Source organism: Phalacrocorax aristotelis, chromosome 7 (assembly GCF_949628215.1).
Source record: "Phalacrocorax aristotelis chromosome 7, bGulAri2.1, whole genome shotgun sequence".
In the NCBI taxonomy this organism is placed as follows: Eukaryota; Metazoa; Chordata; class Aves; order Suliformes; family Phalacrocoracidae; genus Phalacrocorax; species Phalacrocorax aristotelis.
Window position 1 is genome coordinate 43,135,681 of NC_134282.1, and position 26,549 is coordinate 43,162,229.

Here is a 26,549-nt window from a genome sequence, read left to right on the forward strand (position 1 = left end):
CTTGAATCATTTATGTATCAGCACAGCACAGACAAACTTTTACACAGAGCTAAGTGCAAGTGTTGCAGTGACACTCTGTCACTTCAGTAGGGATCTGTAGCTCTGAGATGCAGACAAGCACATCCTACTGGGGACCAGACTAAGGAAATCAAATTCACTTTGCTTACGGTATTAGACAGATTCAAACCCAGTCGTCCAGACATGAAAGACTAGCTTATTCACCTCCTTCATTAAGTCACTTTGGAATCAAATCCTGGCAGTATGTTTCATTTTCACCTATGCTTGCAGCATCAATATTTGCAGAAAACTTTGGACCAGATTTCAGAAGTGGAGAAGGATTTTTCTCGGTGTTTGCCATTTTTTTCCCAGCTGCTACTGGCATTCTTGCAGGAGCCAATATCTCAGGAGATCTGAAAGTACGTATTTCATTAACTTCACAATACTAGCTGTAGGCTGAAAAAAGAACAAGAAAACAAATTATGAATCAACACTGTATTCAGTTTTAAATCATGTCTTATTTTGGGAAGGAAAACTCTCACTTTTAAGTACCTGTTTTATTATTTAAAACCATCAGTTCACGTTTTCTCTCATAATGCATTATGGCTATTTACACAAATTACTGCATTCAGATTTGGGTTGCTATATCATTTAAAAGCATGTTTCAATAACCTGTAATAATATGTTATTAATGGTCCATTAGCAGCACATGACATAAGAGAAATTACACGTGTATCTCTTGGCCCTCTTCTTTTGCAAAATCTCCTAAAACATCATCCCAAAAAGCATACCTGTAAAGGTCATGTTTGTACTCACAACAATCAGTGGAGACTGTTTTTTCCTATTCAGGGTCATAGCAAGGGCAGAGCAAACAGAGCATTTAATGAAAGCAAGTATGTCCCAATCCCATGTCACTACTGCTTCTCAAAGGAAAAGCTGCAGGTTTGCAGCTGTGACAAAAGAAAAGAATTTGAAGAGGAAGGGAAAGGGAGTTCAAGGGTGCCCAACTGTCTTGCTGAGGCCATTCTGTCAGGTCCCCACTCTCCTCTTGCAGTGTAGTAGTTGTACAAGATGATATTTGCAGTATCTAAACATACTGGTAAATTAGAGACAGGAATTTAGTATTAACTTTGAGTGCCCTCTAGTTTTCATGACTTGCACAGTGTATTTAATGCAGAGAGTGTTTAAAGCTAAACATGAAGATGAAGTAATTGAAAACTCAAAGCATTTGGTAAATATCTTCAGTAAATGTGGAGCAATGCAATACTTTGTAATATTACAAGAAATTCAGAAATACACCAAGGGTATCCATAACTCAAATCTTGCAATCTAATACTAAACAAACAAACAAAATAAAACAAAACAAAAACCCACCCCCAAAACTCCCAAAACAATAAAGAAAAAAAGTCACAAAAAAGATGTGGCTCACACCTTGATAACCCCAGCATGTCAAATGAAGTTATTTGGCTTTATCATATAGGCTGTCTTGTACACCTTAAGGATTCAACCAAGGATCTGTTATTTCTGTATCGGCACCATAGTCTGAAGTTCGCCAGATCCTACCCACCCTGACAGCCAGTTCTGTTTCCTTTCCTCGCACCGAGTTGCATGCCTCATCTCCTTTGTTTTCAGAGGACTGCTTTACATCCAAGCACAGAGAGAAATACATAGCTACTAGTAGTGTCTATGAGAGTCCATTTTTAATTAAAAAAAACCAAAAATTATTGTACTTCTGTCCACTGACACTGAATCAGCCTCACACAATCTCCATCTTTTTATTAAACAAAAATAATTCTGTTGCTATATATGGTGTTCTCTATACATGGCAAGCTCCCAAAGCAGAAGCACTTCTTTCATAAGCTATTTGAAAAAGTCTGAGCAGACCAAGGGAAGCAGTTCTCCTGTTGGCTCTCTGTGGTTGTTTCAGTCTGGCAATAAGTAGATTTCTATAAGCAAGTCCTCCAGGCTGCAGATTCCCCACTGAGCATGTTTAGATGCATTAGACAGGTCTAATTAAATTAACCAGCCTCTCCAGAAATCTAAAAGACAAGCTAAGAAGTATTTTACAAGTCTAAAATTGACCAATCAAACTTTCTTTAGAATTTGTTGCAAAAATGTGTGTACATGCTTCTGCAACCGCTACACACTCAAGTAGTGCCCTAGCCCAAAGCCTACTTACAGAAACAGCTAGTCTTCCTAGTGACTTCAGCAGGTTTTGGAGCAGGCCCTAAAGTGCTAACATCATATTAAATATGTGCTTAATTACTGATAAAATTTAAAAGTTGTAAAGCTGTAAGAAGCTATAATCCTAAGGTTGCAGCATGGGACTTCACAAAAACAGTGACCTAAGACAGGCACATCAGATCTGTATAAATTGAAGCTACCATGATCTGAGGGCAAAAGGTCTTATGCAGCTGAAGTGACTTTGCAATTATTTTCCAGCTCAATAAAACCTTACCTCATTTAAAAATTATATTAACACAGTTAAGTAATTAATCTGTATTTCACATGATACTCCAGATTTGCATTTTGTTTTTCTTCCCCATGGAGCAAGCATAGTTGTGAAAGTACACAAATCTGTGGCTTAAAATGTACTCCATGCATCTTTGACTTAAAAAAACCTCACTAAACCAACTTAAGAAGGCAATTCATAAAGTGTGCTTCCTAGCACAAACAAATACATGCTAAATCATAAGATTAGCTAGTATTAAAATCCCCTTTAAAATTACAATGTGCAATGCAGATCTTTGGACTCTTACTTAGAGTTGCATGATCAAAGCCAATATTGTTGTGAGCCAGTCTGTAAGCATTATAACCCCGCCTTTTAAATTAGCTAAATTAAAAGTCAAAACAGTGAAAAGAAGTAGCTTGCTGTCAACGTCAAGGCACAACTAACAATTACTAGTTGCTAATCACAAAAGTACTGTATTCTGTACAGGGTGACTATCTGCATCTATCTTACCAATTAACCAAAAATGGTCCAGTCTTGTCATCTGCAGGAGTTTGATGGTTAGTTCAGTGACTGTTAACCCATTATATTGTCAAACATTAAAATAAAGCCCATTGCAATGTAAAGAGAGTTTGGGGCTCCCAGAAATGCAGAGCTCAGGACTCTCCTGCTGCCTTAAACATGACTTCTGCTCCTGAAGAATATCCGTCACTATGTCCAGGATAGGAGCACTGCACCACAGGACTGCTTCACTATCTACATGCTGAGACAGGAAATGTTGGTGCAGGTCTAAGTGATAAAAATCTAACCTCTGAAGGTATCTTCATATCACAACGTGGCAGAACTCCCTTGCATGCAATCAGAGTACAGCACACAAACTCACAGTATATTTTCTGTCACTGCTTTGTTTTAAGGATCCACAAGGTGCAATACCCAAAGGAACAATGCTGGCCATTCTGATTACAACAGTTGCTTACATTGGCGTTGCAGTATGTGTAGGTAAGTACAGAACCTCTGCTTCATGTCTTAATTTATTCAGTTAAAAAGTGTGAAAGCCTGATATGCAAATGAATTAACCTCACTGCTTTTTCATCCTGTGGATTTATTACGTAGAGAGATGGTTGTTTTGATTTTACTGTACGTAAAAACAGTGGGAGGAAAAAGCAGCAATCAGCGGATTATGACTCCCTATCCTCCAGAATAGAGACAAAACGAATGTTCCTATTCGGCAGCTGGATTTTTTAAATTTGTATGGTTACTTTTCCATTTGATTCAGTGACAAAGACCACTAGCATATAGTATCCATGAGCATGGTAAAGATTAAAGGAACCTCTGATCAATCTGCTGATCTTCTGTTCCTCATTCACATTGAAATTTCACGTGGCTTCTACTTGTTCTCACTAGTCTTACTGAGCACTCATGAGTAACAGGGTAACACAGACATTTTGTGTGTTATATGTCAAAGACAGAAATCAATTCCCTGTCTTAAAGAAGATGCACTAGGTGACTAGGTGCTCTACAATATTGAAATGTGAGATAATAAAATGGACACAAGAGTAAAAAGGAGACCTCTACTGAAGACATGGACTGTGTTGGAGAAATATGAATTAAGTTCTTATCACAAGGGTACAATAAATGTCTGTTCAAGAAAAAGATTTTTCTTTTTCTATTTTAATAGTACTGTAAGAAAGAGTGTTGCAAATGACACTCTTCCTTATAAGAAAATACTACAATACTGCATGAAAGCCCTGCGGGGTTCTCCCTTTTCTGGGAGATGACTCTCAAGTTTTCTTGACTTCTGTGGTCCTTGTACTTTAAGCAAAAGACAGAATATGTGAGTCAAGCTGCAGCTCAGGTTATTAAATTATTTGGATCTAAATTTCCCCTGCAATTAAAGTTAAAATAGTAATTCTACACTTTCTATTATAAATCGGTATTAACGCATTGTTCTGTTCTCACAAGCAATAGCTGTATTTCAAATTCAGAGCTATCTACTTTTCAGTGCAATGCTCTTTTTGTTCTTTATGTTTGTGTATTGGCTACTTTGGGACTCATAATAACAATGTTTTTGACATATTTGAAGAGACCATATAAACTTATATTTTGGCCACTAAAGATGTTGAGATCAGCACTCTAAAGTTAATTCCGTACGCTTCTTCCAATTTCTGGTGGCAGATGAAAAAAGAGTGAATAATTATTAATAAAACCAGAAAGGATATAAGTAATTTCTCCCGTTTAAAGTCTTTCTCACCATATTGGTATCAGTAGGGCTATGACAATTTGAACAACTGAGGCTCTGGGTCTCTGAAGCAATTGTGTGTCCTTGTTAAACAACACCACCCAAGTATGCCTAGACCTAAGACCCTCACTGACCTGTTTCCTTTGAATACTGGCACTTGTAAAAGTGGTCACAGGAAGACAATATACTTCTGAGTTAGTTAATTTAAATTTATTGTTGATCTCTGTCTGGTTCTCTACTCTCAAAAATAAGCTAGTCCTCTCTAGTCAACTGACTGATTATTTTAAATGTAACAGAATATTTGCTTACAGACAACATGAGAAAACAAGCCAAAATACAGAGAAGTAATCTCTGCCCAACATGAAACATTGCTATTTGGGATGAGGCTAGGCAACAGTTGTACAAAATGTGTGCAGACTAAGAGTCAAAGTGTGGCAAAAACATTCTTCCAATGTCACAAGGAAGGTAAATAATAATAAATCATTGTTTCCACAGCCTCCTGTGTTGTACGAGATGCTACTGGGAACATCAATGATACAGTTGTACCTGGAATGAGCTGCAATGGATCATCTGCCTGCAGCCTAGGCTATGATTTTTCCAGATGTGCAAGTCAGCCATGTGATTATGGGCTGATGAATAATTTTCAGGTTTTAATGAGATAATATATATAATCATAAGCAATACATAATTACAAATATGCAAAACCATTATTTGCTGACAACTAACTGCAACAGGACATCCACTTTTATCTAAAAAAGTCAAAAACTATAGGCATAACCAAAGGGATTCCACATTACCTTCATGCTGCCCAACACTAGCCTTCCCAGCACTCTGGTAAGGACTTTACCTCCTCTTTTGACACGTACCATGCAGCAATATATGCTGTAACATCTTCAAACTTAAAATCTAGACTTAAGAGAGTCCTCAGGAACTCCTGTCAGGTGAGCAATCCACCTCACTGCTCTTTATGCATGGATGTGATTCTACCTCAGGGGTGCTGTGGTCACTGTTAAAGGTTTGTGCCACAGTACAAAAAACAGAGTTCTGACTTCTTTAAAAAAGTATCCAAAAATAGTTGAGTGAAAAATCAAGTGAGAAGTAATGGGGTCTTTCTCCTAGGCAAGAGAGAGACTGTCTGCCATTTTTATTCTTCAAAATAAAGCTTAGGCAAAGCATCAAAGTAAAGCAGTTCTGCTGCAGCCTGACAACCACAGCTTCCAGATGTCTGTTCAGCCCCTGTGCTTCACGGCCCACAAGAGGAGCTCACCACCCACCTGCACTTGCTTTTCAACAAGCCATTTGTAGCTTTTAAAGTCACTTGCTTTTTTCCCAGCTGGCTTTGCTAAATGACAGGGCTAGGTAACCACCATAAAAGGGATATGCTATTCCTTTCACAGACTACTTTTCCTTCCTTTCTTGATCATTTGCCATCCTCACTCCCACCTCAGTTCAGCTGCCCAGACCCAGGGCAACCCTTAAAATCAGTGACCTCCCTAGAGCCATAAACAAAGTTTCACTTCTTGCATTTATCTTTGCCAGACTTCAGTCAGAAGAAGAATGTCTTCATCTGACAAATCTCCAGGATTAACTGGTTGCTTTCCTGGAGTACTTCCTACACACTGTAAAGTATCTGGCAATAACATCTGTCCACTTCATCTTTTAGCTTCCTTGCCTGGTGCTTCTCAACAACCTTTCCACTTCAGTGGTTGCAAAGGCCAATGCAGCCCTTCTGGGAGGACTGAGGGATGCCTGACGGTGACTGTTATTACTGCTTGCAGCACTGCTGTTATGCCAGCACAATCAGGCATTTTCTCTTTTATAGCCATATTAAATAATTAAGAAAAAAAAAAAACCAAACTGAACCAAAGACAGTGCCTCCAACCGCATTTTGTACTTTGGTGCTTTTTCCTGCTGTTCTCATTTTCCCTCTTTGCTACAAGTTGGCTATGTACCCATCAAGTAGAGGCTATTACTTATAGCAACCACTTAGTAAAGGAGGTGAGAAGGTCTCCTGGAGTACTTGTCTGCCTCAGCAGACAGCTGCATACTTGTATAACAGTTTGGCTATGCCTCCATTGCTTTTTACTAAAACAGGAAAAATAGTATTTCCCTACTTCACAGTTGGCTTGTAGTATATTGAATTTAGGACCATGAAAAGCAGAGACATGTAGAAACAGAGTACTTAAATGGGTCTGTGATCAAAAAGTGTATCCAAATGCAAGCCTCACTATTCTTTTTTCCTTCTTTTTTTCCTGAAGGTGATGAGCATGGTGTCTGGCTTTGGTCCTCTCATCACAGCTGGCATCTTTTCTGCTACTCTGTCATCAGCTCTGGCATCTCTTGTCAGTGCACCCAAAGTTTTCCAGGTAAAATTAAACCACCCATTTCCTTTTACTCTATTTTACTTCAAAGACATACGATTCAGTAGAACTCTGTGTCCCAAATATGATATATATATATATATATATTTAAACAACACTGACACATGTGGAGGGAAGAGGCAGGGAAAACAGTATTTAGAATGTTTTTCAACAGAAATAGTCAGGTCTTATCACCCTCATACAGGGGTGAGCATTTACGATCATAATGTTCCTTTGGTCAGAGCTCAGCTTTGCTGCAGGAGCAGGGGATACACGTGTGCTTGTTATAGATAGATTCAAGGCTACTTTCAGGACTACTTTATCTCCTTACAGAAAGCCACCCAGTGAGCACAGGAGTGCCAGGAATATACACATATACATGGCCTTCAGGGCCGTAAGATTAAGGTGCTGGCAGGTATGCTCAAACAGGCTGTCCAGAAGCTGTCTGGGCAGCACCAATGTGGACAGAATGGGAACAGAGGGCATGGAACAGAAAGATAACCTGTACAACTTAAACCAAGCCACCAATTTGTGCTTCAGCTTCCTCCAATTTAGACGCTATTTATCTATCCAGTTAATCTTTTTTTAAAGCCCTGAATAAGTATTAAGTGCCTGTGATTCTGTTTCACCACTGTATAATAATGTGGTAGGATATTGGCTTATCACCTTATTTGAATTTTTTATTTGCCATAGGAGTAGATTTACTTGAAGCACTAAGATTTAATTTTTGTTTAGCAAAAGCCTAGCAAGCTGTCACTCAGACAGCAATACTTCTGATGTAAGAAAGCACTGCTTAACAGAATTAAGTTCTGATTTGTCTGCCAGGCTCTTTGCAAGGACAACATCTACAAAGGGCTCCACTTCTTCGCCAAAGGATATGGAAAAAACAACGAGCCCATCAGGGGATACGTTCTCACTTTCATCATTGCTATGGCTTTCATTTTGATTGGTTTGTATATTATTACACAAGTGCTATAATCTCATGTTTTGAAATGGTATAAACTGATATTTTAATACAATGATTAGCTACAGTTAGAAAAATTTCCAGTCAGGTAAGCTCTGACATAAGCCCAAGCACACTCAAAGCCCTGGTAGCAATTTCATTATTCTTAAAGAAGGGAAAAAGAAACCAACAGGGACTCCAGTAACATCTCAGTGCCACCATAGCCTCATTTTCAAAGATGCAGAGTAGGTACAATTCCGGTTCACTCTGCTAGAAGAGGGCAGTGCTTAGAACTATATAAAATAATGCAAGATCACCAACTTTGAAAAAGGTTTTCCAGTTTATATTGCACATAGCTCTGATGTAATTCTGAGATAATTAGGAAGCCTACTCTGTCAAGCCTTCCTCACAGCCAGCTCTGAAGCAAATCCCAGTTTGCAAGCACTGGTGGTAACAAAATCCCAGCTACCATGTTTAGGTGTGCAGGGATTTTAAAATTTGAATTTCAAATCTTGGAAAAACTAACTGTGTGACACTAAGTAAATGGGAAGTTTAGCAGAGAGAATTCAGATTGCTATTTAAAAAGCAAAACAATAAGTTTTAACAATAAGTCTTTTGTGAAACACATCTGTCCTTTCGATTATGTATTTAACATTCCCAAATTTATACCAGATCGACATCATTAAGAGCCAGTCTGTAGAATCAGAGTAACCTTGCATAGCACATAATATTATTAAAATCAGCAGTAGCAGACACTACTTAATACAAATGAAGGTATATCAAGGGGGCCTTAAATCAGTACCACAGGAAAATACCCAAGCTCTCCCTGGATGACAAATTCAGACAGTGTCCAGATTTAACGCATTGTCAGGAAAAAGCTATCCAATAACGTAGGAAATTAGTGCCGGTGTCATATCTCTGTGTGTGTGTCTTGCAGCTGAACTGAATACCATTGCTCCCATCATCTCAAATTTCTTCCTGGCTTCATATGCCTTGATTAATTTCTCCTGCTTTCATGCCTCATACGCAAAATCTCCAGGTGAGTCTGCATTTGCCAGTGATTTAAATGTGGGCTTCATAGCCTCATCTCTACGTTTTTGACTGTATGTCAGAGAAAGCTGCAGTACCTGTAAAATATCTAAGCTATGTGATCTGAGGTTTTACTGCTCTCATTGAATATGATGACATTTTATTTATCTCCAGAAAGATAAAAATAATGGCTCTAGTCTTTACATTCTCTATGGTTGTACAGGATGAAAAAGACTGGTAGATCCCACTGGAACAGAAAAGCTCCTCCTCAGGGCGTTTATTTCCCCCCTCGCTATCACACCACATGGGTGGATAAAAACCTATGCCAACTCTAGCCACATAAAGTAAGCAAGGTATAGCAGGGAGCCATTGTGCCCTTCTCCTCCAAATCTACAGTGAAATTTACAGGAAAGTTCATACGAACAGTACTTGCACTAGTAGCAATACAGCCTGGAAGGGAACATGTAGAAGAACAAGTCCACTGAACAGCATCAGCACAGCTCTGCAGCAACTAGCAGAACTGTAGTGTGAAGCATGATGATGTCCTGTTCAAGGGTAACTTGAGAGCCCCCTCTACATCTGTACAGCAAAGGAACATGCTGGTTTTCAGGCTTGTGCATTGCTGCAGCAGAATAATTCTCATCATCTTCATGAATGAAGGGGTGATACCTTAAGGACTAAAGTCAATCAGCTGAGCAACACTGTTTTTGGCACACAGGAAAGACAATTTCGTGCCACTGTGAATCAATTATTCAATTCAATGAGCGAGGAATAAATTTTTGATTTCCAGTGTGAAGAAACTGCAGTAGTGACATAAATGCCTACATCAACTTTGTTCCTATAGATCTGTATGGTGCCATTTGTTCAGAGGGCAGAAAAGATGAGTACTGCTAATTACCTGCACAGCTGAACAAACGCAGATCTGCTCTATACAGCCTTGGAGCTGAGTAAAAATTACCTCTATAGACTTCATGTGTGTGCATCTGTCTCTACTCTGCCACTACTTAACATTTCAGACAAAACTGCAGCCATTTTTCTTTTCTCATTTCCTCCAGTTAATTTCTGCCAATTCACAGTGATAGATTATAATAATTGCAAGGCTGCAGGACAGCAAATTTCTTCACAGCAGGACCTTTCCATTCCCTCATTACAAAGATGATCCAAGATAGGGTTGCTTAGCCTCTTGTATCTTCCGTGTATTTTCCCCTCTCCAAAGAGAGTCCGCTCTGTAGAACAGGTGGCAGAGACCTGCAAACCATGGATGCTCACTGCTTTCCTCATAATTTAAATTACTAGCAGGGGATGGATTCAGTACTGCAGCTGAAAAGCAGCGGTATCTTTTTAAAGTCAGTTACAAATTATTTTATTTTTCTGCAGTGAGGCCAGGCAATTTCGAAGTTTAAGACAGGTGCACTTACAGTATTAGGATGAACTCTCCTCTCAGCAAGTATTTAGCTCCCATTAATAAGTTCTGTGTATATGTATCAAAAGGACACAGTAGCCAATTACCTGGAGTTACAGGAAAATCTATTTTCAGTTCTGAACCAGTGAGCTTTAATTTGGCAAAAATACATATAAACAGAATGGCTACTCAAAGCCAGGCTGGACAAAGCAGTAGAAAAGGGTTTGTAATAAAAGGCTTGTAAACCCAGAGTTATACACATATACGCATAGGAATCTACATCAGCCAACACCTGAAACTATTTGTTGATACTCATGATGCCTGAGAATTTGCACATTTCACTCCACCCTTTCTGACAGAGCCTGAAACAAATTGCAGATGAGTTTGTATGTACAAAATCAGTGGATCACCATTTGATCAATACATTTTATGCTGTTCCAATTTCCTCAATTCTCTTTAAACAGGTTGGAGACCTGCATTCAGATATTATAACATGTGGGTGTCACTTTTTGGAGCCCTGTTGTGCTGTGCTGTCATGTTTGTCATCAACTGGTGGGCAGCTCTCATCACTTATGCCATTGAGCTCTTTCTATATATTTATGTAACATATAAAAAACCAGGTAAGGCCACAAAACAATATTATTTTGTGTATATGTTATGCAGCCAGACTGGATTTTACAGGAGTTAATTCTGCTTACAGAATTAGACGTTACTTTTTCTCTGATACCTTTCTTTAAAGGGAAGTCTGGAGCATCCCATTAAATCCTGCTTTATATAATATAGATTAAGATGACAGTCTGGTGAATTTTTGCCTGTTTGACAAACACTTCAAGTATGGTTCAGGGCTTTGTGTAAACATTGCAGCACACCAGTTTATTCCCACCATGCTACTACATTTGGGCTTTCGTGAGTATCACTCATCATTTTTCTCCATCCTTACACAAAAAACCTTACCTGAATTTTGCTGTGCTCTTACCTGACTCATCTAGGGTTGCTGCTCAAAATGTAAACCTGCTGCCCATTACAGAACAAAAATGCAAGCTGAATTACTCATGAACTGATCATCCTCCAGCACCTCCCTACAATTCCTCAGTAAATCAAGAAAGATAGGCACACCTTACTGCTGGAAAAAACTGCTTAGTAGCTCAGCAAATCACAGGAGCTGTCCTCAGAAATCCATGTGCTAATACAATACAGCACCAGTACGAGAATGCACAGTCTGGTTATTCATAGCCAGGACAAAACTAACCCAGGTCAAGATCTCATTGCTAACCATCTGAATTACTTCTGCAGTAGAAAAAAAAAAAATACAAATTTAAAAAGCAAGTTTCCCAGCAAAAGATGTGTTTTTATCACAGCTATCTTGGGATGGCAACACCTGGTCTGAGCCTCTGTTATTCTTTCCTGTGTATATTGCTGCATTGCTGTGTGTCCTCCCTATCATGCTCTCATACCCACTGTGATGATCTGTGGTTCTCTTTCTGTAAAAATCATCAGCTATAGAAGAACACCCCAGTCACAAGAAAACTGTCAAAAGCGTTTGAGGATTTCTACTCTTCCCTAGTATATTGCCAGCGTCCTTGCCGCAAAGTAGTGGCTTAAAGCTTGGTTAAATTCACTGAAGACACTGTACAAAAGCTATCAATATCCTGCTGTCTAAGACAGCGACTTTTGTTCAGCACTTATTTACCAGCAACTAAAGAGTTCAGAAAAGACTAATATTCCCTAGAAAAGACAACCTCTTCACAAATCTCAGTTGCGCTAAGTATGAGCTTTGTATCTTGGCATAACGGGACTTGATCTGCATTCATGTAGATCTCGAAGTGGGGAAAGTAATTTCTTATCCGTCTCCATCCACCAAACAGCTGCACAATAATGAGAAAAGATGTATATGCCAAAATTGGTTTTAGAGAACAATTTTTGACAAATAGTAGAACAGAGCTAATTGCAGCTAGCAATGTTCCCTCCTAATGGTTTAATTTGAACTTCCTGAACTTCCACACCAGATACAGGACTTAGGGCTATTCTTTTTATATGTGGGAGAAGGATACAAAGTTAATGGAACAGAGAAGAAAACAGTTTTTAAGCAGAGGAAGAACATTCCCTAAAATTTTTATATAAAGAATGAGACGATTTATTTGCATGTTTGTTTTTGCATCACGTAAGCAAAACCTAATTTGAAGCACAAAGAACGATAGCTCTGTGTCTATGAAGCGTGAGATAATATATCCTGCTTTGGCTCATAGGTAACACAATTGCTGACCTTTGCATCAGAACACAGCAAAAAGCCCATGGTTTAATATATATTATTTATCTTTTTTATATGCAGAAGTAAATTGGGGCTCTTCAACACAGGCTCTTTACTATATTAATGCCTTAGACAGTGCTCTGGCATTAACTACAGTAGAAGACCACGTGAAAAACTTCAGGTAAGATTTCCAGTGAACAGTAGAATGGCTTATTCTGAATAAGTACATAACCTAATTAAATACAACCTCTTTTTTCCTCCTAACAGACCCCAGTGCATAGCATTAACAGGAGCTCCTATGATCAGGCCTGCTCTGCTAGACATCACACATACTTTCACAAAGAACAACGGGCTGTGCATCTGTTGTGAAGTGTACACGGTAAGGTCAACTCATATAAATCTGAAAATTCAGCACCCGTGGGTGCTGCAGATCTCCATCACACATTCCACTCTCACTTGGCACACAATGTTCCCATTGGTGCTGACGGGCATCTGTGCAGACCATGAAAGGGATTCACACTGAGAATGAATTTTGTTGTAAGTCTTGACAAGAACGCTATCAGCTGATACAGAGCCTGCTGATAAATGCCTCATTGAGATGCATTTCAGAGTTCATAGTAATTGGACCAAAAAATGGTTTGAAAAAATAAAGTATTACAAGGAAAGATTTTTTTGTTTTTTTAAAACAAACACAGCAAGGCTTAAACAAACAAAAACAACCACCAAAACAAAAGAAAACAACTTGAAGGATTACAGTGCAAGAGTGAAATTACCTAGGCTCTATATTCAGCTTTGTCACTCATTTACAGTGTTGGGATTTGGCAAGTAATTCAATCTCTTTGCAGTGGTTTCTCCAAAACCATAACAGTGCTAATTCTGAGGATGAACATACTCATCCGAGATCTAAAGAGGACCAAAATACATTTCTAGTTATAAATACACAGGAAATTATGTATTTTAAAGGATGAAGATGTAGTCTCTCATTAGGACTGAGCAAAAATAGATGGGTTTGTAGTGTAGAGTAGAAAATGTATTTTAAATATTACAACCACCTTTTAATTTTAAGAGGAAAAAAAACCCAGCTCATGGCACCAAATGGGGCTGCAGAATCTAACTAATAGAGTCAGTCCAGGCAAGATAATATATTCCTCTACAACAGCGTAGGAATAATTCATTTGATGCTGCCACATTGCAGAAAGGCTGTACAGAAGATGTCCATGTGGTTCTTCCCAAATGAAATTAATCTATAAACAGTGAATGGTACTAATTCTTCTCTACTGTAATTATTGTTAGCTTTCCCACTGCATTTAGTAAACGTAGAATCAATCCCAACAAAATCCTGAGACTATGCATCTTCCTAAAATTGAGATTCAGAAAGCTTTCTGAATTTTTAGGCATGTTTCTCTACTATTAGTACTTTCTATGGAGAACTGAGATTTCATTGCTGTCTCTACAAAAATACTAAGTCTATTTTGCTAGTATAAGCATTTTCATTTTTTTTTAAATTATTCTTTCTTCAGCAACTTAAGATAAATTTAATTTGGTTGCTAATAAAAGTGTGACAAAATGAACCTTTGTGACTTGCAAAATTGTGGTAAAAAGTGGATGATAAAATTCGTAGGAACCATGTTGAAGAGCAGCCTACAATACATATATATATCATAACAAATGCAAGACTATTTAGCCATAAATGTAACATTCAGCCTATTTTGCCTCAAAAGCTGACATGCTGCTAGCTATGCATAAAGTTTTGAGCCAGCATGCCAGACAGAGCATCTTCCATTCCTTTTCCCAAAGGGCAGCAAGAAACTTTCCAGGAACATGGTGATAGACAGTTCAGAGATAGGTAAAATAAATATGGCAACTGAACATAAACGTGATTTAAAAGGTATTTATCTCTGAGGTTGTGGCTGCATGTTGGCTTGAACAGTTTCTAGTAAAAGGGCTATTCTCCTTTTACTCCCTGTCTTCACATAAAATATTTTTGCAAGGTTAGTCTTCATTCAGTCTGCAAATCCTCTGGACTCCCTGTACAATTGCACAAACATTAACACTGATACACAGGAGGAGTAGGAAAGGACATAGATAGGCTGTCATCTGATTGAAGGGTGGGACTGTCCCTTTGGCCAGCACAAACATATTGTGCAAGCCAGTTGTGAAATTATCCTCAGGTACTCTCCTCAGGGAGACGGGAAGAAGGGTAAGACTTTTTTCTCCTCTCCCTACCCACTAGGGAACTTCAGCCTTAGTGTTCAGCTTCTTATTCCCAGCTCTTCACACTAGTGTTCTAACAGCAAGGATCAAGCTCTTAAGTTACACACATTAAATTCAAACAAACTCCAGTAAATTTACTATCACCACAGAACGTAGCATGATCTCATTAAAGGAAGATCACATGGACTCTCCCATCCTTTCCCTTGTACTTCCCAAATAGCCACAAGAAGTTCAGAAACATACGTAAGGGACAAAACCCGAGTGACCATCAACCCAGCCTACTTTCGATTAGGACAAAACTAACTTTTTATATACATATAATTCTAATGAAAAAGCAACAGATAAAAACATGACATATGAAATCTGCCAGGTCATTTCACAGCTCCTTTCTCAATGCTATTTTCTGGTTTTTAGACAGAACTAGCTGGGAAGTTTATTTTGAAGACTTTGCCTCCTTTTCTAGCAGCCAATGTCAATTCACAGAAAGTAAATTTACTGCAGTTATTTCTACATAAATGTATAGTACGTCCCATTTTTTCCAGGAAGGCAAAAAAAGTTCCAGTAAGTCTGAAAAGTTTTGAAGGAATGATGCTTTGGGTTTACATTCAAAGTCACCTTTCAGAAATTGATTTTAAGTGATCCTTCCCATATATTTCATTTCAGAGAGTAATTTCTTTCAGTTTGGGTTTTACACTATCCTTGAATGGAAATAAATTTTGACCATACCGTATTTGCTATGGACAAGAAAAAATCTACATCTCCCTCAGCTCTGTTTTAACCAGTTTCCCAGCTTAGCAGAAGAAGCTACCATATACTAACTTACTTTAAATGCTAAAGATTTAAATATGAAATTTGAAATACAATCTCCTGAGCATGAGTTTACCAAGCCTTCCTAGTTTTATATTACAGGAAACTTCTACCAATTTCTCTAGTTATATGTTCCATTGGAATAAAAATTGCTAGCATCCTCAGAAACATGAGAAATTTTTAAAAGCGCAATGGAATGAGTTCTGCACAAAATAAAACTCTGCAGCAAGCTATCTTGTTCAAAGCTATCTGTTTATAACAAACCAAACTGGTACCACTTTCCAAGTTAGGTACACAGAAATGCTCACTGGATTCTAAGTGCTTCCAAGCCAGATCCATTTTTCTAGTGTGTCTAATTACCACTTCTGTCTCTGATATTGCTGGACACACTTCCACAGTTTACAATTCTGCTCTTCTATTCTGCCTTGGAAAGCAAAGGTTGCCAGTCCAGCCTGATAACACTGAAACCAGTATCTGAGACTCTTGTGTGTCCTTCTCAGAGTTTCATCTTTACTGTAGACAATCTGGACTACTGATCCAGCTTGCTAAAGACAACATGAAAGGGAATAAACAAAGCCTAGCAAACCTTAAACTGAAACTTAAGAGCACAGATTTTTTTAAAAAATCAATTAAATTCCAGATGCATGCTTCCCAATCTTATATCAACTTTTCTAAAGGCCATGCTTGCAGACTTAATGTCTTCCCTGAACCTAATCTTTTGGGGACCCGTTGCCAGCCCATTCTCTGCTGCCAAGTCAGCGTATCATGTCTTGTGACTTGGATATGCACATGGATTTTGTTTCATTAAATTACCAGATAACCACTGGAAGAACCTGGTGACAAAGGCATTTGCATCTTCAATGGTATGGCAACGACCCTTTTCACCTACTATTAGTAGATAGGAGCTTAACCATGTATATTTAGATCTGCTGAGACTTGTTACGTAGTCAAGTCAGGGAGGGACTTCATTCACTCCGAGATGCTTCATCATACCTTAGATATGTTTCTAAGATGTTACAATCCATTGTAGTCCTTCTTTCTGTCAGAATCACTATATTTAAGTTACATTAACAGCCTCAGCCCTCTCGAACAGAATGTGAATTATGTTAGCAGCACAGTGCTTTTCAAAGGACTGAATCTCTGTGGGCCCTTTTTGGAAATGTATTTTTCTGACTCTCTCCATTCGCTCCCACAGCAGACTAGGTAACTCTTCAAAAACACTGTGTAATGTATAATACAAAGTCTTCTTCATAATATTTTATTGTATCATGCAGGGACCACGCAAGCTGTGTGTTAAGGAGATGAACAGTGGCATGGCAAAAAAGCAGGACTGGCTCACAAAGAACAAAAGAAAAGCCTTTTATGCAGCAGTGGCAGCTGACAGCTTCAGAGATGGAGTCAAAAGTCTACTTCAAGTAAGCTTTTTGTTTACAGAACACATAGAAGAGTTATATCAAATCACCCTGTTATGTAAAGCATTAACAAGTAAACAGTAATAAGTCCTATGTATATATGGATAATGTTATAAACAGAAAGGGCATTCTGCGGGTACATGTATTTATATTACAGGTTATTTCATAAAGAGATCCAGTTCTGGGCTATGGAATGATGAGGCAAGGCCGACTGATTCTCTCATAAATGAGAAAGACACTATTATAAAACAAACAAATAAAAAAAATCAACAAAAAAACCCCAACAACAAAGAGAGGCATCTACAGGGCAACTTATGAATGTCTATGCAGTGAACACTTGATACACTTCAATTCTATTGTTTGGTATTACACAGCATATTAAATATCTGAGAATATTTTTGCATTCATTGAACCTGAAAATGCGTAAGATGCATTTTCTGCAAACAGAGAGAAAGCCATATAAATAAGAGTCTGATATTTTTCTATTCCTCGAAGAATACAGCCGATCATTTCCAACAGTCCATTTAAAATGGCCTTAACGAAAACAGAACACTGTTTTCATATTTCCTATCTCCCTTCCTCTCACACACATATGAATATTTAAGCATACAGGTACTGAGGCAAAATGTTGAGAAAATTCCCATCCTTTGCACAAAATACACTGCTGAAAAGACATCAGTTCAAACTAAGACAGTAAGGAATTTACTAAAATACTCTGGGTAACAGTCACCCACTGGTAGCCTACCAGTGCTCTTTGTAGACTTGCTGAATGGACAGTATAACTGAGCAAGATGAAATATTATTATTGATCATTAATAAAGATCCCTTTGTTCTACCAAAGCTTCACAAGGATACTTCAACTTGGGTTTATGCATTGTCTCAGTAGGAGATCCTTCTGATTTTTTTTGAGAACTGTTACAGTCTGATGATCTCTTCCTTTCCATTACTATTAAACACTACTGCCAAAGTCAACTACTGGACCACAAATAATTCCCTTCAAGCAAACAGAAGGATAACCATATCATCATTATTGTAACCTAAGGACCTAAATCTGCATTGCTTTGCTAACCAATTATTCCTTTCAATGTAAATGGTGCAGATGTATCAATACTACTCAAAAAAAACCCCACCAAGGTTCCAGCAGTTTTTATCTATTTTCTTTTTGCTAGTAGTAAAAATTGGCAAGTGTAACAGCTTGACAAGCTGGTGTATTTGTGGGTCTCCTCCAGAAGGTTCCCAAGACATTGAGTATTTAGGCTTCTATAAAAATTAGGTTAGCTGAATCTAGATCTGACAACCCTTTCTTGTTCAGGGTTTAGCATCCAGACTCAGTTTTGCTGGCCATCTAATATCTTGACAAACCATTTGTTCTTCCTTTTTATAGACTGTACCTTTATCTATAATGCATGCTCAGCTAATTTTGGATAATCTTTTTGAAAGAATACAGCAAATGGAACAGCAACAGTTTCTAAGTTCACAGAAAAAAAAATTATTCTTAAGAGGATATCCCTTCTCTGCATATCTGAGTTGTTTTAAGAGACTTCAGACCCAGTTCATCTATTGAGTATTCCAAATCTGATAAAAGCTTTATGCTATTATGTTAGAATGAGCATATAAACAGTGCTTGAACTCTCTCTTGATTCCAAGTTATTGAACCATTTTAATGAGAGCATGTCAGAAGAAATGCAAATGAATGCTAATTTAGCAAAACTACATTTCTGTCATCTAAAAATCATTTACAGTTGGAATGATTTAGAGCTAATCTTTCTGCTTTCTCCATGGGTATGAGCATGAAGGACATTCATGAAATGCAATCTATTTGTCTCCAGAACATTACTTCAGTTCTCTTTTGCCATTACTTTTCATTTACAGTAAAAGCGTGTGTGTGTACCTTCTCAAGTAGTGTTTTAATATTGTTAGGCCTCAGGCTTGGGTAGAATGAAACCAAATACCTTGGTGATTGGATTTAAGAAGGACTGGAGAAATGCCACTGCCACGCAAGTTGAAAACTACGTGGGTGTTATACAGTAAGTCACAGTTCAGGATCTCCTTTTTTACTCCTCCTAGAACAGATTAACATAGCATCTCCATAAAGAATTTGACATGTAGAAACAATGTAAGAAAACACCTACAAATCTGGGTTCACATATGCTAGCTCTGTAACAGAAGTTTCTGCCCATTAAAAAAAGACTCCTTGGCTTCACACACCTAGCAAGATCTGCTTAGCAAACATCTGGCACTGTCAGAGTTGATGTGGCTTGACAATGCTACAGAAAGAAGCTGCACTGGTGCCAGCAGTGCTTCTGCAGAACTGTATTTTCCCATTTTTAGGGGTTAGAAACTCAGAGAAAAACAAGCCGAATGTACATACTTTGGGAATAAGAGCACATTATGGAATTCTTCTTTTAAGCCTAGGAGACAGAGGAAGAACCTTGCTTCAAATCTCATGCGTGCCTAAGGCTCAGCAGCTCTGTGGGTTGGGATTTAGCCAGGAAACAGTCATTTAGAAACAAGCTTCTCAGATTCTTGCTCAAAATTAACTTGAAAAGCTGAAGTGAGTTAAAGAACAAAACCCACTCCAGCTTTGTTATCTCCTCAGAGAAGGGAGAAAACAATTACCCAATGGCAGCCCAGTTCCTAAAAAGTGTTGTCAGAAAGACCTATTTCAGGAATAGCCTATCTGTTCCCATGCACAATTATATCCTTTTTTCAAATGAGGGAGGGAATTTGATAGCACTTAATCTTGGGCAATTCCTCCTACAGTTTTACCTAAAGCAGCCCAGTACATGGCAGTACCACCTCCCTGTGAGCACTACCACTTTTACTGATCTGCTCAAAGTAGCTTTCCTCATTGACATCCATGACGTGAAATGATACTTCTTTTTCTTTATTTTCAGTGATGCCTTTGATTTTGAGCTCGGCATGATTATCGTCAGAATTAGCCAAGGTTTTGATATATCTCAGGTCCTCCAGGTTCAAGGTACGTGGTAGCTCAATAGCTTAATGTCTATGCTGGTTACATGCTCAGCACAAGAAGGAATCCAAGGATACTCTTACAGTCACCGTCTGGTTTCTAAAATAGCTCCTACACCTGTAATTTCTACAGTTCCTCCTTGCTTCTGCAGTTTCAATCCTTCCCAAAATCCTGGCTGAAGCACTGGCAGTGACAGAAGGAGGCCGAGCTTCCCACATTAAGGGGTTCTGCACACCAGAGAACTTGACTCCCAAAGCATCTCCAGCACAGGCACAGACTAAAGCAGTAAAACCGTGCTGTGCCACAGCAACCAGTCACTGCGGCATGGTTCCTTCCTGCTCTCGGCATATCTTTCTCCCTCTGTCTACCTGACATCTCTGGGACTGGTGGGAATCAGGAAGCTGCACTCTTCGTACCACCTCTGTGGGACACTGGGGCCCAGAAAGTCCCCACCCATGCAAAAATCTGGAACCCACTGGAAACATCAGTTCTCTTTTTCACCTTCTTGTCATTCTTCCTTAGGTTAGCGGTGCATATCTCAGGGGGAAAGGAAAAACCTTCTACCATACCACAACTGTGAAGGGAGTCATGCCATCTGGGTGGAAAAGGTAGAGGGAGACAAAGCATGCAGGCAACCGCACCTAAATGAAGGGCTTCCAAAGAGCCACATACAATGGTGCCCTTCATTTTTCCTTTTCATCTTTAGGACACAGAGGTCTTACTGGCCCCTCAGGCACCCTGGGGAGGGAACAACTCCCTATAAAACCCCCCATCAGAACAATTCTCTAGGTTTTCAGTGGGACAGGTTTCCCGCTTCTTGTAAATTTGTCCACTTGAGCAGACAGATACAGCCTAAACCTGGACATTACTCCTAGCATCCCTTGTCCTCCCCACCACAGAAATCTTTTGCGTTACAAATGAATTAGTGAAAAATCAATAGACAAGGAACATAGGCAGGCATAAAAAGAATGGTGACTCTTTGCTGCCGCCTGCTGTAATTCTGCCTCCAGCCTCTCCCCAGTTTCCCAGAGACACAGACGGTGCTCAGGACTGCTGGGGAGAACATCCAGAAAGGACTTAAGTACCTTAGTGAATTAAAACCAAAACTAACTCCCCACTAAACAGCACGGATTCTAGGATGAGGCAACCTTCAAAAGCATATCACCTCTCAGAATCAAAAGGCACCAGAGACTCCTTTAAGAAACAAGGGTAGATGAATAGTCACTCAGCAGATTCTCTGGCACCTTGATGTGCATGGAGAGCTACAGGGCAAAACTACTGGGACTTAAGAAAGAATTCCAAACTAATCGTGCTTTTTTATCCCCCTTCTGGATACCTCAAAGATATCTGCTTGTCTCTGCTTGCTGTAAGTCAGAAACTGACTGCTTAGCAGATACAGTCACAAGAACACCAGTGAAAATTACAGCAAATACCAACTTTGCATTCTTAGAAACTAGCAAACGTTCTCCAAGTGTTAAGACACAAGGAATCAGAAAGAATTAGGAACATGGGGGGCAAGGGGGGAGGGGGGAAACTCTCAAATACGCAGAAGTGTTCTGAAGCAGATACAAAGTCTCTGTACTGGGGAAAAAAAAGACAATTGTGTTATACTTGCTACAACATTCTGTTTAATAGAGAAACTGAAATTTTAGTTTTGAGTTAGCGGCTATCATCATGTCTAATAATCAGAAGCACATGGCTGTCTCAATGGCAACTGAGAGTGCCAACAGAGCTAATAATGTCTAGCTAGTGAAGGTTTGGTTTATTTTTAAGCACAATGACTTTACCTCACTCTTAGTCCGTGTATTACTCAGAAGTTTTCCTTATGAAAAAAGCTGTCTGCAGGTGAATGCCTGTATCATATTAATTAGCGCCTCACCATAATACATTCCACAATAACATGTGGTACCTTTTTCTCAGCAAAAGTCTAATATTGCTAAGATGAAATTGCTCTTTTATATTACTGAATTCACAGAAATGGTTAGCTAGATCTTACATCTTTGCAGAAAATGCTGAAAAACATAAAACATTAGAAATATTTCATCATAGAAACTGATTACACATTCAGGATTTTTACATATTTCTGAGAAGCTTGAAGTCCAAAGCCACGTGACCTTCGTCTTAGAATAGGGACCCAAGGGCTAGAACTCAGTACATCAGCTTTCTTACTTTAGGTAAACAGCTTTCCTAATGTGTTTCAAATTCTTGAGGAAAGAAACCAACCATAAATCTTCAAACATAACTTAATAAATGGTATCTCATGTAACTATAAAATACAGGAAATCTGAGAGCAGCTGAATAGTACTTTAGTACAGTCCACTGCTGTAGGTGTGCGCACCCTAAGTTAGGGCTTCCAGACATGAATTCTGCTTCCTCCTCTCTATTGGTTTGCAAGGAAAAAGCATTTTAGAAGAGGTTTTCCTCCCAGCAGCTTTAGGTTGTGTACAAAGTACCACAACAGCAATTACATCACCGCCATTATTTCAGTAAGTGATTTAATTTAAAATAGAAAGTGATGTGTAATCAGTTCCCTTACTTTTCCCAATATACAGAGGAACTAGAGAAGCTGGAGCAGGAGAGATTAGCACTGGAAGCTACTATTAAAGAAAATTATTTTGAAGAAGGAAAAAGTGGCATCTGTGGATTCTTCAGAAAAGCCAGTGCACTCAATATCTCAAAACATGAAACAACAAAGAAGGGTAAGTTCCAAAATGACAACTTGTCCCCAACCCTTCAGTGCATCACATTTTCACCAATATGCAAGCTGGACTTCAATTCCAAGGCCAAAACTCCCGAGCCACACAGAAGCCCCTGGAACAGGACCTACCTTGTGCAAACCTGCCTTGGTGGCCACAACCTTGTAATGCAGAATAGAACGAGCATCCTCGGCTGGTAGGACATGCTACCTTGTGTAATACAACACAACCATTTTCCCTACTATTTTCCAAGTATTTTTCTCATTTGCTAGATGAACTTCTAAGCTCAGCTTATGTTGAATTCTATTTGTCAAAAATGGCACATGGTTATTAAAGTTTGAGGAATACAGAAAAAGCTGCTTTTGTTTTGTTGGGTTTTTTTGATAGGGTGTTTTCAGTTTTTAGAGAGAGGCCTTTTCTTCTCCTCTTTAAAGAGAACATGAGCATATGGACAATATTCAAGGAACAAGCGATCTCACTTTACTCAACACACACACACAAACACCCAGTACCCAGCTGAAAAACAGATAAAAGTGGCACTACTGGTGTATATTTAAGGCATAATTTCATAAAAATGCACAAATGAAGGTGGTAAAAGTTCTGAAAGTACAATAGAGCTTGCTGTCAAATAACTAAGACGTAACATAAATGTATAGGTGATAAAAATCAAAATTACATTTCCAATATGGTAAAATGATACAGACAGAATCAAAGGTCTCATTTCACAATTGCTAGGCTGTAATAATGACCCACCTGAAGCCATGCTTGTACGCAGACAAGTATTTTCAGAATTTTCACCTGCAGAGGCTATTACATCTGGCTGTGCATGCAACTCCCACAGGTATCAAGAAGATCGACAGACTGAAAACATAAAATGTCATTATTCTTTATTTGGCAGACTTCAGTTAATTTTCCAGGCTTCAGTAGAGTGTATTTTTGTAACAAATACCGCATGAATGTGCACCCCTGTTTCAACTATCCTTTTCAATTTAGTTGAGAAAGGCATAAAGAAAATACATATTACACACTTCGGCTCTATATACAAGATAGATGATGCTAATAAATATCCCTGCCTCTCCATTTTGCTTATACATTCATCCTCCCCAGAGTTGTTGCATCTTCCAGCATAGATGCTAGAACTATAGAGGAAAGCCAATAACTGCTGTAGAACTATCCTGTCCACGCTCTAGAAATACAGGAAAAACAAACAAAGCATTTTCAGAACCTAGCAGATCAAAGTGAAACATCTAAAGAAGTCTGTCTGCTCCGTTTAAAGTACTGCTCTCACACAGACTCTTTGAAATCATTGAAAGAGAAGCAGTGATAAACCCACAGGCTTCAAAAGATGGAATGAGAGAAGATATTGTTAGTACATAGGCAAGACTGTACCTTTTAAGGTCAGCCAAGTAAACAGCAAGAATCAAAGTTTATTTTCAATTAACAACCACCCTCTCAAGCATAGAGAAGTTGCCACATATACTAATGTTTTCTGCCTTCCAGTCTTAGCTTCACCTGTGTTCTCACTGTACCCTGTTAGCTCCCTTTGTCCACCATTACTGTGCATTTCAGGGAGCTCTGGATTTTACAGCAGACAGCTGAGCTTGTAAATGATGCAAAATGATGCCATTTACTTCTAAAATCTGCCAGATATTTCCCAATTGCTTTTTAAGGCCCCAGTGAATTTTAGGTTAACTAAAAAGATCCAGAGAACAAATAATCAGATAACCCTTTTCAAGATGTTGTAATCTAGTGACAAACTATTACACAAGCTTTATTCCTGTGTGCATTGGTATATTAGAAGTCCATAGCATCTATGCTGTAACTTTTTTGGGATTTAAAGTATAGAAATTATGTCAGAACTGTTCATTTTCCTGAAGCTTTCTCTCCACTTGGTTCCCTAAAGCTACTTGTTGCCTTCACTTGTCAGAAATCCTTCCACGTTTTTTCTTTCTCATTACAGAGAGCACCATTAACACAATGCAGTCAATGCATGTGGGTGAATTCAATCAGAAGCTGCTAGAAGCTAGCACTCAATTTAAAAAGAAGCAAGGAAAAGGTACAATTGACATTTGGTGGCTGTTCGATGATGGAGGTAAGGAATTTGAGTAAAAACTGCAGGGAGAGAGATTTGAGTGTTACTGAATACAAAACCAAACTTGGGAACTTGCACAAAACTGTTTTCTTTTAAGATTACATAGTAATTTTCTGTCTGGCTTAAGTGTTTTAAGATTAACTTGCAACCAACACTGCTGAAGGATGGAATTTTTACCACAAAACGCACTAATTTTACCTTCCTGCAATTTTATATGTTCTTCCAGGTCTAACAATCCTAATTCCTTACATTCTAACTATTAGGAAGAAGTGGAAAAATTGCAAATTAAGGATCTTCACTGGAGGGAAAGTCAATAGGATTGAAGAAGAAAAACTGGTGTAAATATAAGTATATATGTCTCACTGTTTAAAGAGTTTTAATTGATACTGAATATAATGCATATACAGCAGGAAGCTAGGAATTTCTCTGCACAACTCTTTTGTTGTACTGTGGGCAGCACGAAAAAAAAAAAAAGGATGTACTTGACAGAAAGGTGTTGACCTTATGGCATAGCCCTCAAGGCTCAGTGTAAATGGTGATTACCAAAGGAAACTCACATCCAGCAATTTTTCGCATTAATAGCTCATATTCCCTTCTCTAAGAAGGGCGGTCTGCACTCTGTAATAAGAATATAATTAGTTTTATGGTATTTACATGAGATTGCCCAGTTAACAGTAAGTGAAATTGCACACGAAGCTTCTCACATGCAAATGCCATAGACCAATAGCTCACATAAATATGATTAACCATAAAATGGTAAAATGTAAAGAAGTTAAAGAGCAAGTTAATCAACTTTAAGACCAAGTTGATTTGATTTAGCTTTTTAAAAAAAGTCTAGATTTCATAATCATCATTTGCCTTCAAGCAAATGAAAGGTACTAATATAAACTTATTTTCATCATCACTGTATATAGGACCTTTCCTTCCAAAGCACTTTGCACACTAAAGGCACAGCCATTTCACCACCGGTGGAAACAGGCCAATTTGGGATGGAAGTCTGTAACTGCTTAACAAAGAGCAGCAGCAGCTGTAGCAAGTTAAAAACAGTGTATCCCACCAAAACTCCAGTGAAAAACAAGAGGGATGCAAGGACAGGAGTTAGTATTTAGCCAGCATCACTAGGATCATGACACAGTGCCTCTGAAAGACAACTGCCACAGGGATGCTCCCTTAAACTTTTCCTTTCATATAAAGCAAGCTTCACTCCACTGTGGTTCTGTCAGTTGTAAGGATTATCCTAAAGTTAACATACTTCTGTAGAAGAGATTCACAAGTGTTTGTGCAAACTATTCTTATCATTGGGTAGAAAAAGCCTTACAGCTGCTCAAGGACCTGCAGGGAAGTGTTCTCTGTTCCCTGCCCAGAGTCTCCCCAGGCTTGGCTGTTCAGGATTGCAACTGGCTCCTGGATCTAGGCACTCAAGTCACCAAATTTTTTTTGAGAGGAAGTAGGAGGTTTTGACATCAAATGGGATTTGTCAGAACATTACAGATATTCACAGAGGTAGTTCTGGCACCCTAAATGCTGCTTGTCCTACAAAAGCCAGAGTGAACAGCATGGTCAGTACAGTTGACAATGACCTAGTTTGTCTCTAAGAAAACTACATATATACATATTTCTGCCTAAATACTAGCTTTCCTCAACAGCATATTCTACCCATCAGACACAGAAGCCTTCAAAGAGACAA

General features: G+C 38.6%; 1 protein-coding gene and 1 long non-coding RNA gene across 8 annotated transcripts in view; one reads left to right on the top strand and one right to left on the bottom strand.

Moving 5' to 3' along the window:
• Window positions 1-26,549, top strand: part of SLC12A1 (solute carrier family 12 member 1) — a 52,808-nt gene that overhangs the window by 18,196 nt on the left and 8,063 nt on the right. For all 7 annotated transcript variants that reach the window (XM_075100402.1, XM_075100403.1, XM_075100399.1 and 4 more), the window contains 15 exons: window positions 289-416; window positions 3,361-3,445; window positions 5,181-5,332; window positions 6,944-7,051; window positions 7,871-7,994; window positions 8,926-9,027; window positions 10,884-11,039; window positions 12,749-12,848; window positions 12,935-13,046; window positions 16,963-17,103; window positions 19,021-19,127; window positions 19,998-20,080; window positions 22,627-22,773; window positions 24,731-24,862; window positions 25,089-25,200. In XM_075100402.1, the coding sequence (XP_074956503.1) occupies window positions 289-416; window positions 3,361-3,445; window positions 5,181-5,332; window positions 6,944-7,051; window positions 7,871-7,994; window positions 8,926-9,027; window positions 10,884-11,039; window positions 12,749-12,848; window positions 12,935-13,046; window positions 16,963-17,103; window positions 19,021-19,127; window positions 19,998-20,080; window positions 22,627-22,773; window positions 24,731-24,862; window positions 25,089-25,200 (1,789 nt within the window). The remainder of the gene's footprint in view (window positions 1-288; window positions 417-3,360; window positions 3,446-5,180; window positions 5,333-6,943; window positions 7,052-7,870; window positions 7,995-8,925; window positions 9,028-10,883; window positions 11,040-12,748; window positions 12,849-12,934; window positions 13,047-16,962; window positions 17,104-19,020; window positions 19,128-19,997; window positions 20,081-22,626; window positions 22,774-24,730; window positions 24,863-25,088; window positions 25,201-26,549) is intronic.
• LOC142060328 (uncharacterized) lies at window positions 348-26,373 on the bottom strand. Its single transcript, XR_012661705.1, has 3 exons — window positions 26,181-26,373; window positions 23,524-23,631; window positions 348-453 (listed from the first exon to the last, which is right to left on the bottom strand). It is a non-coding gene; the product is annotated as an uncharacterized LOC142060328 (long non-coding RNA).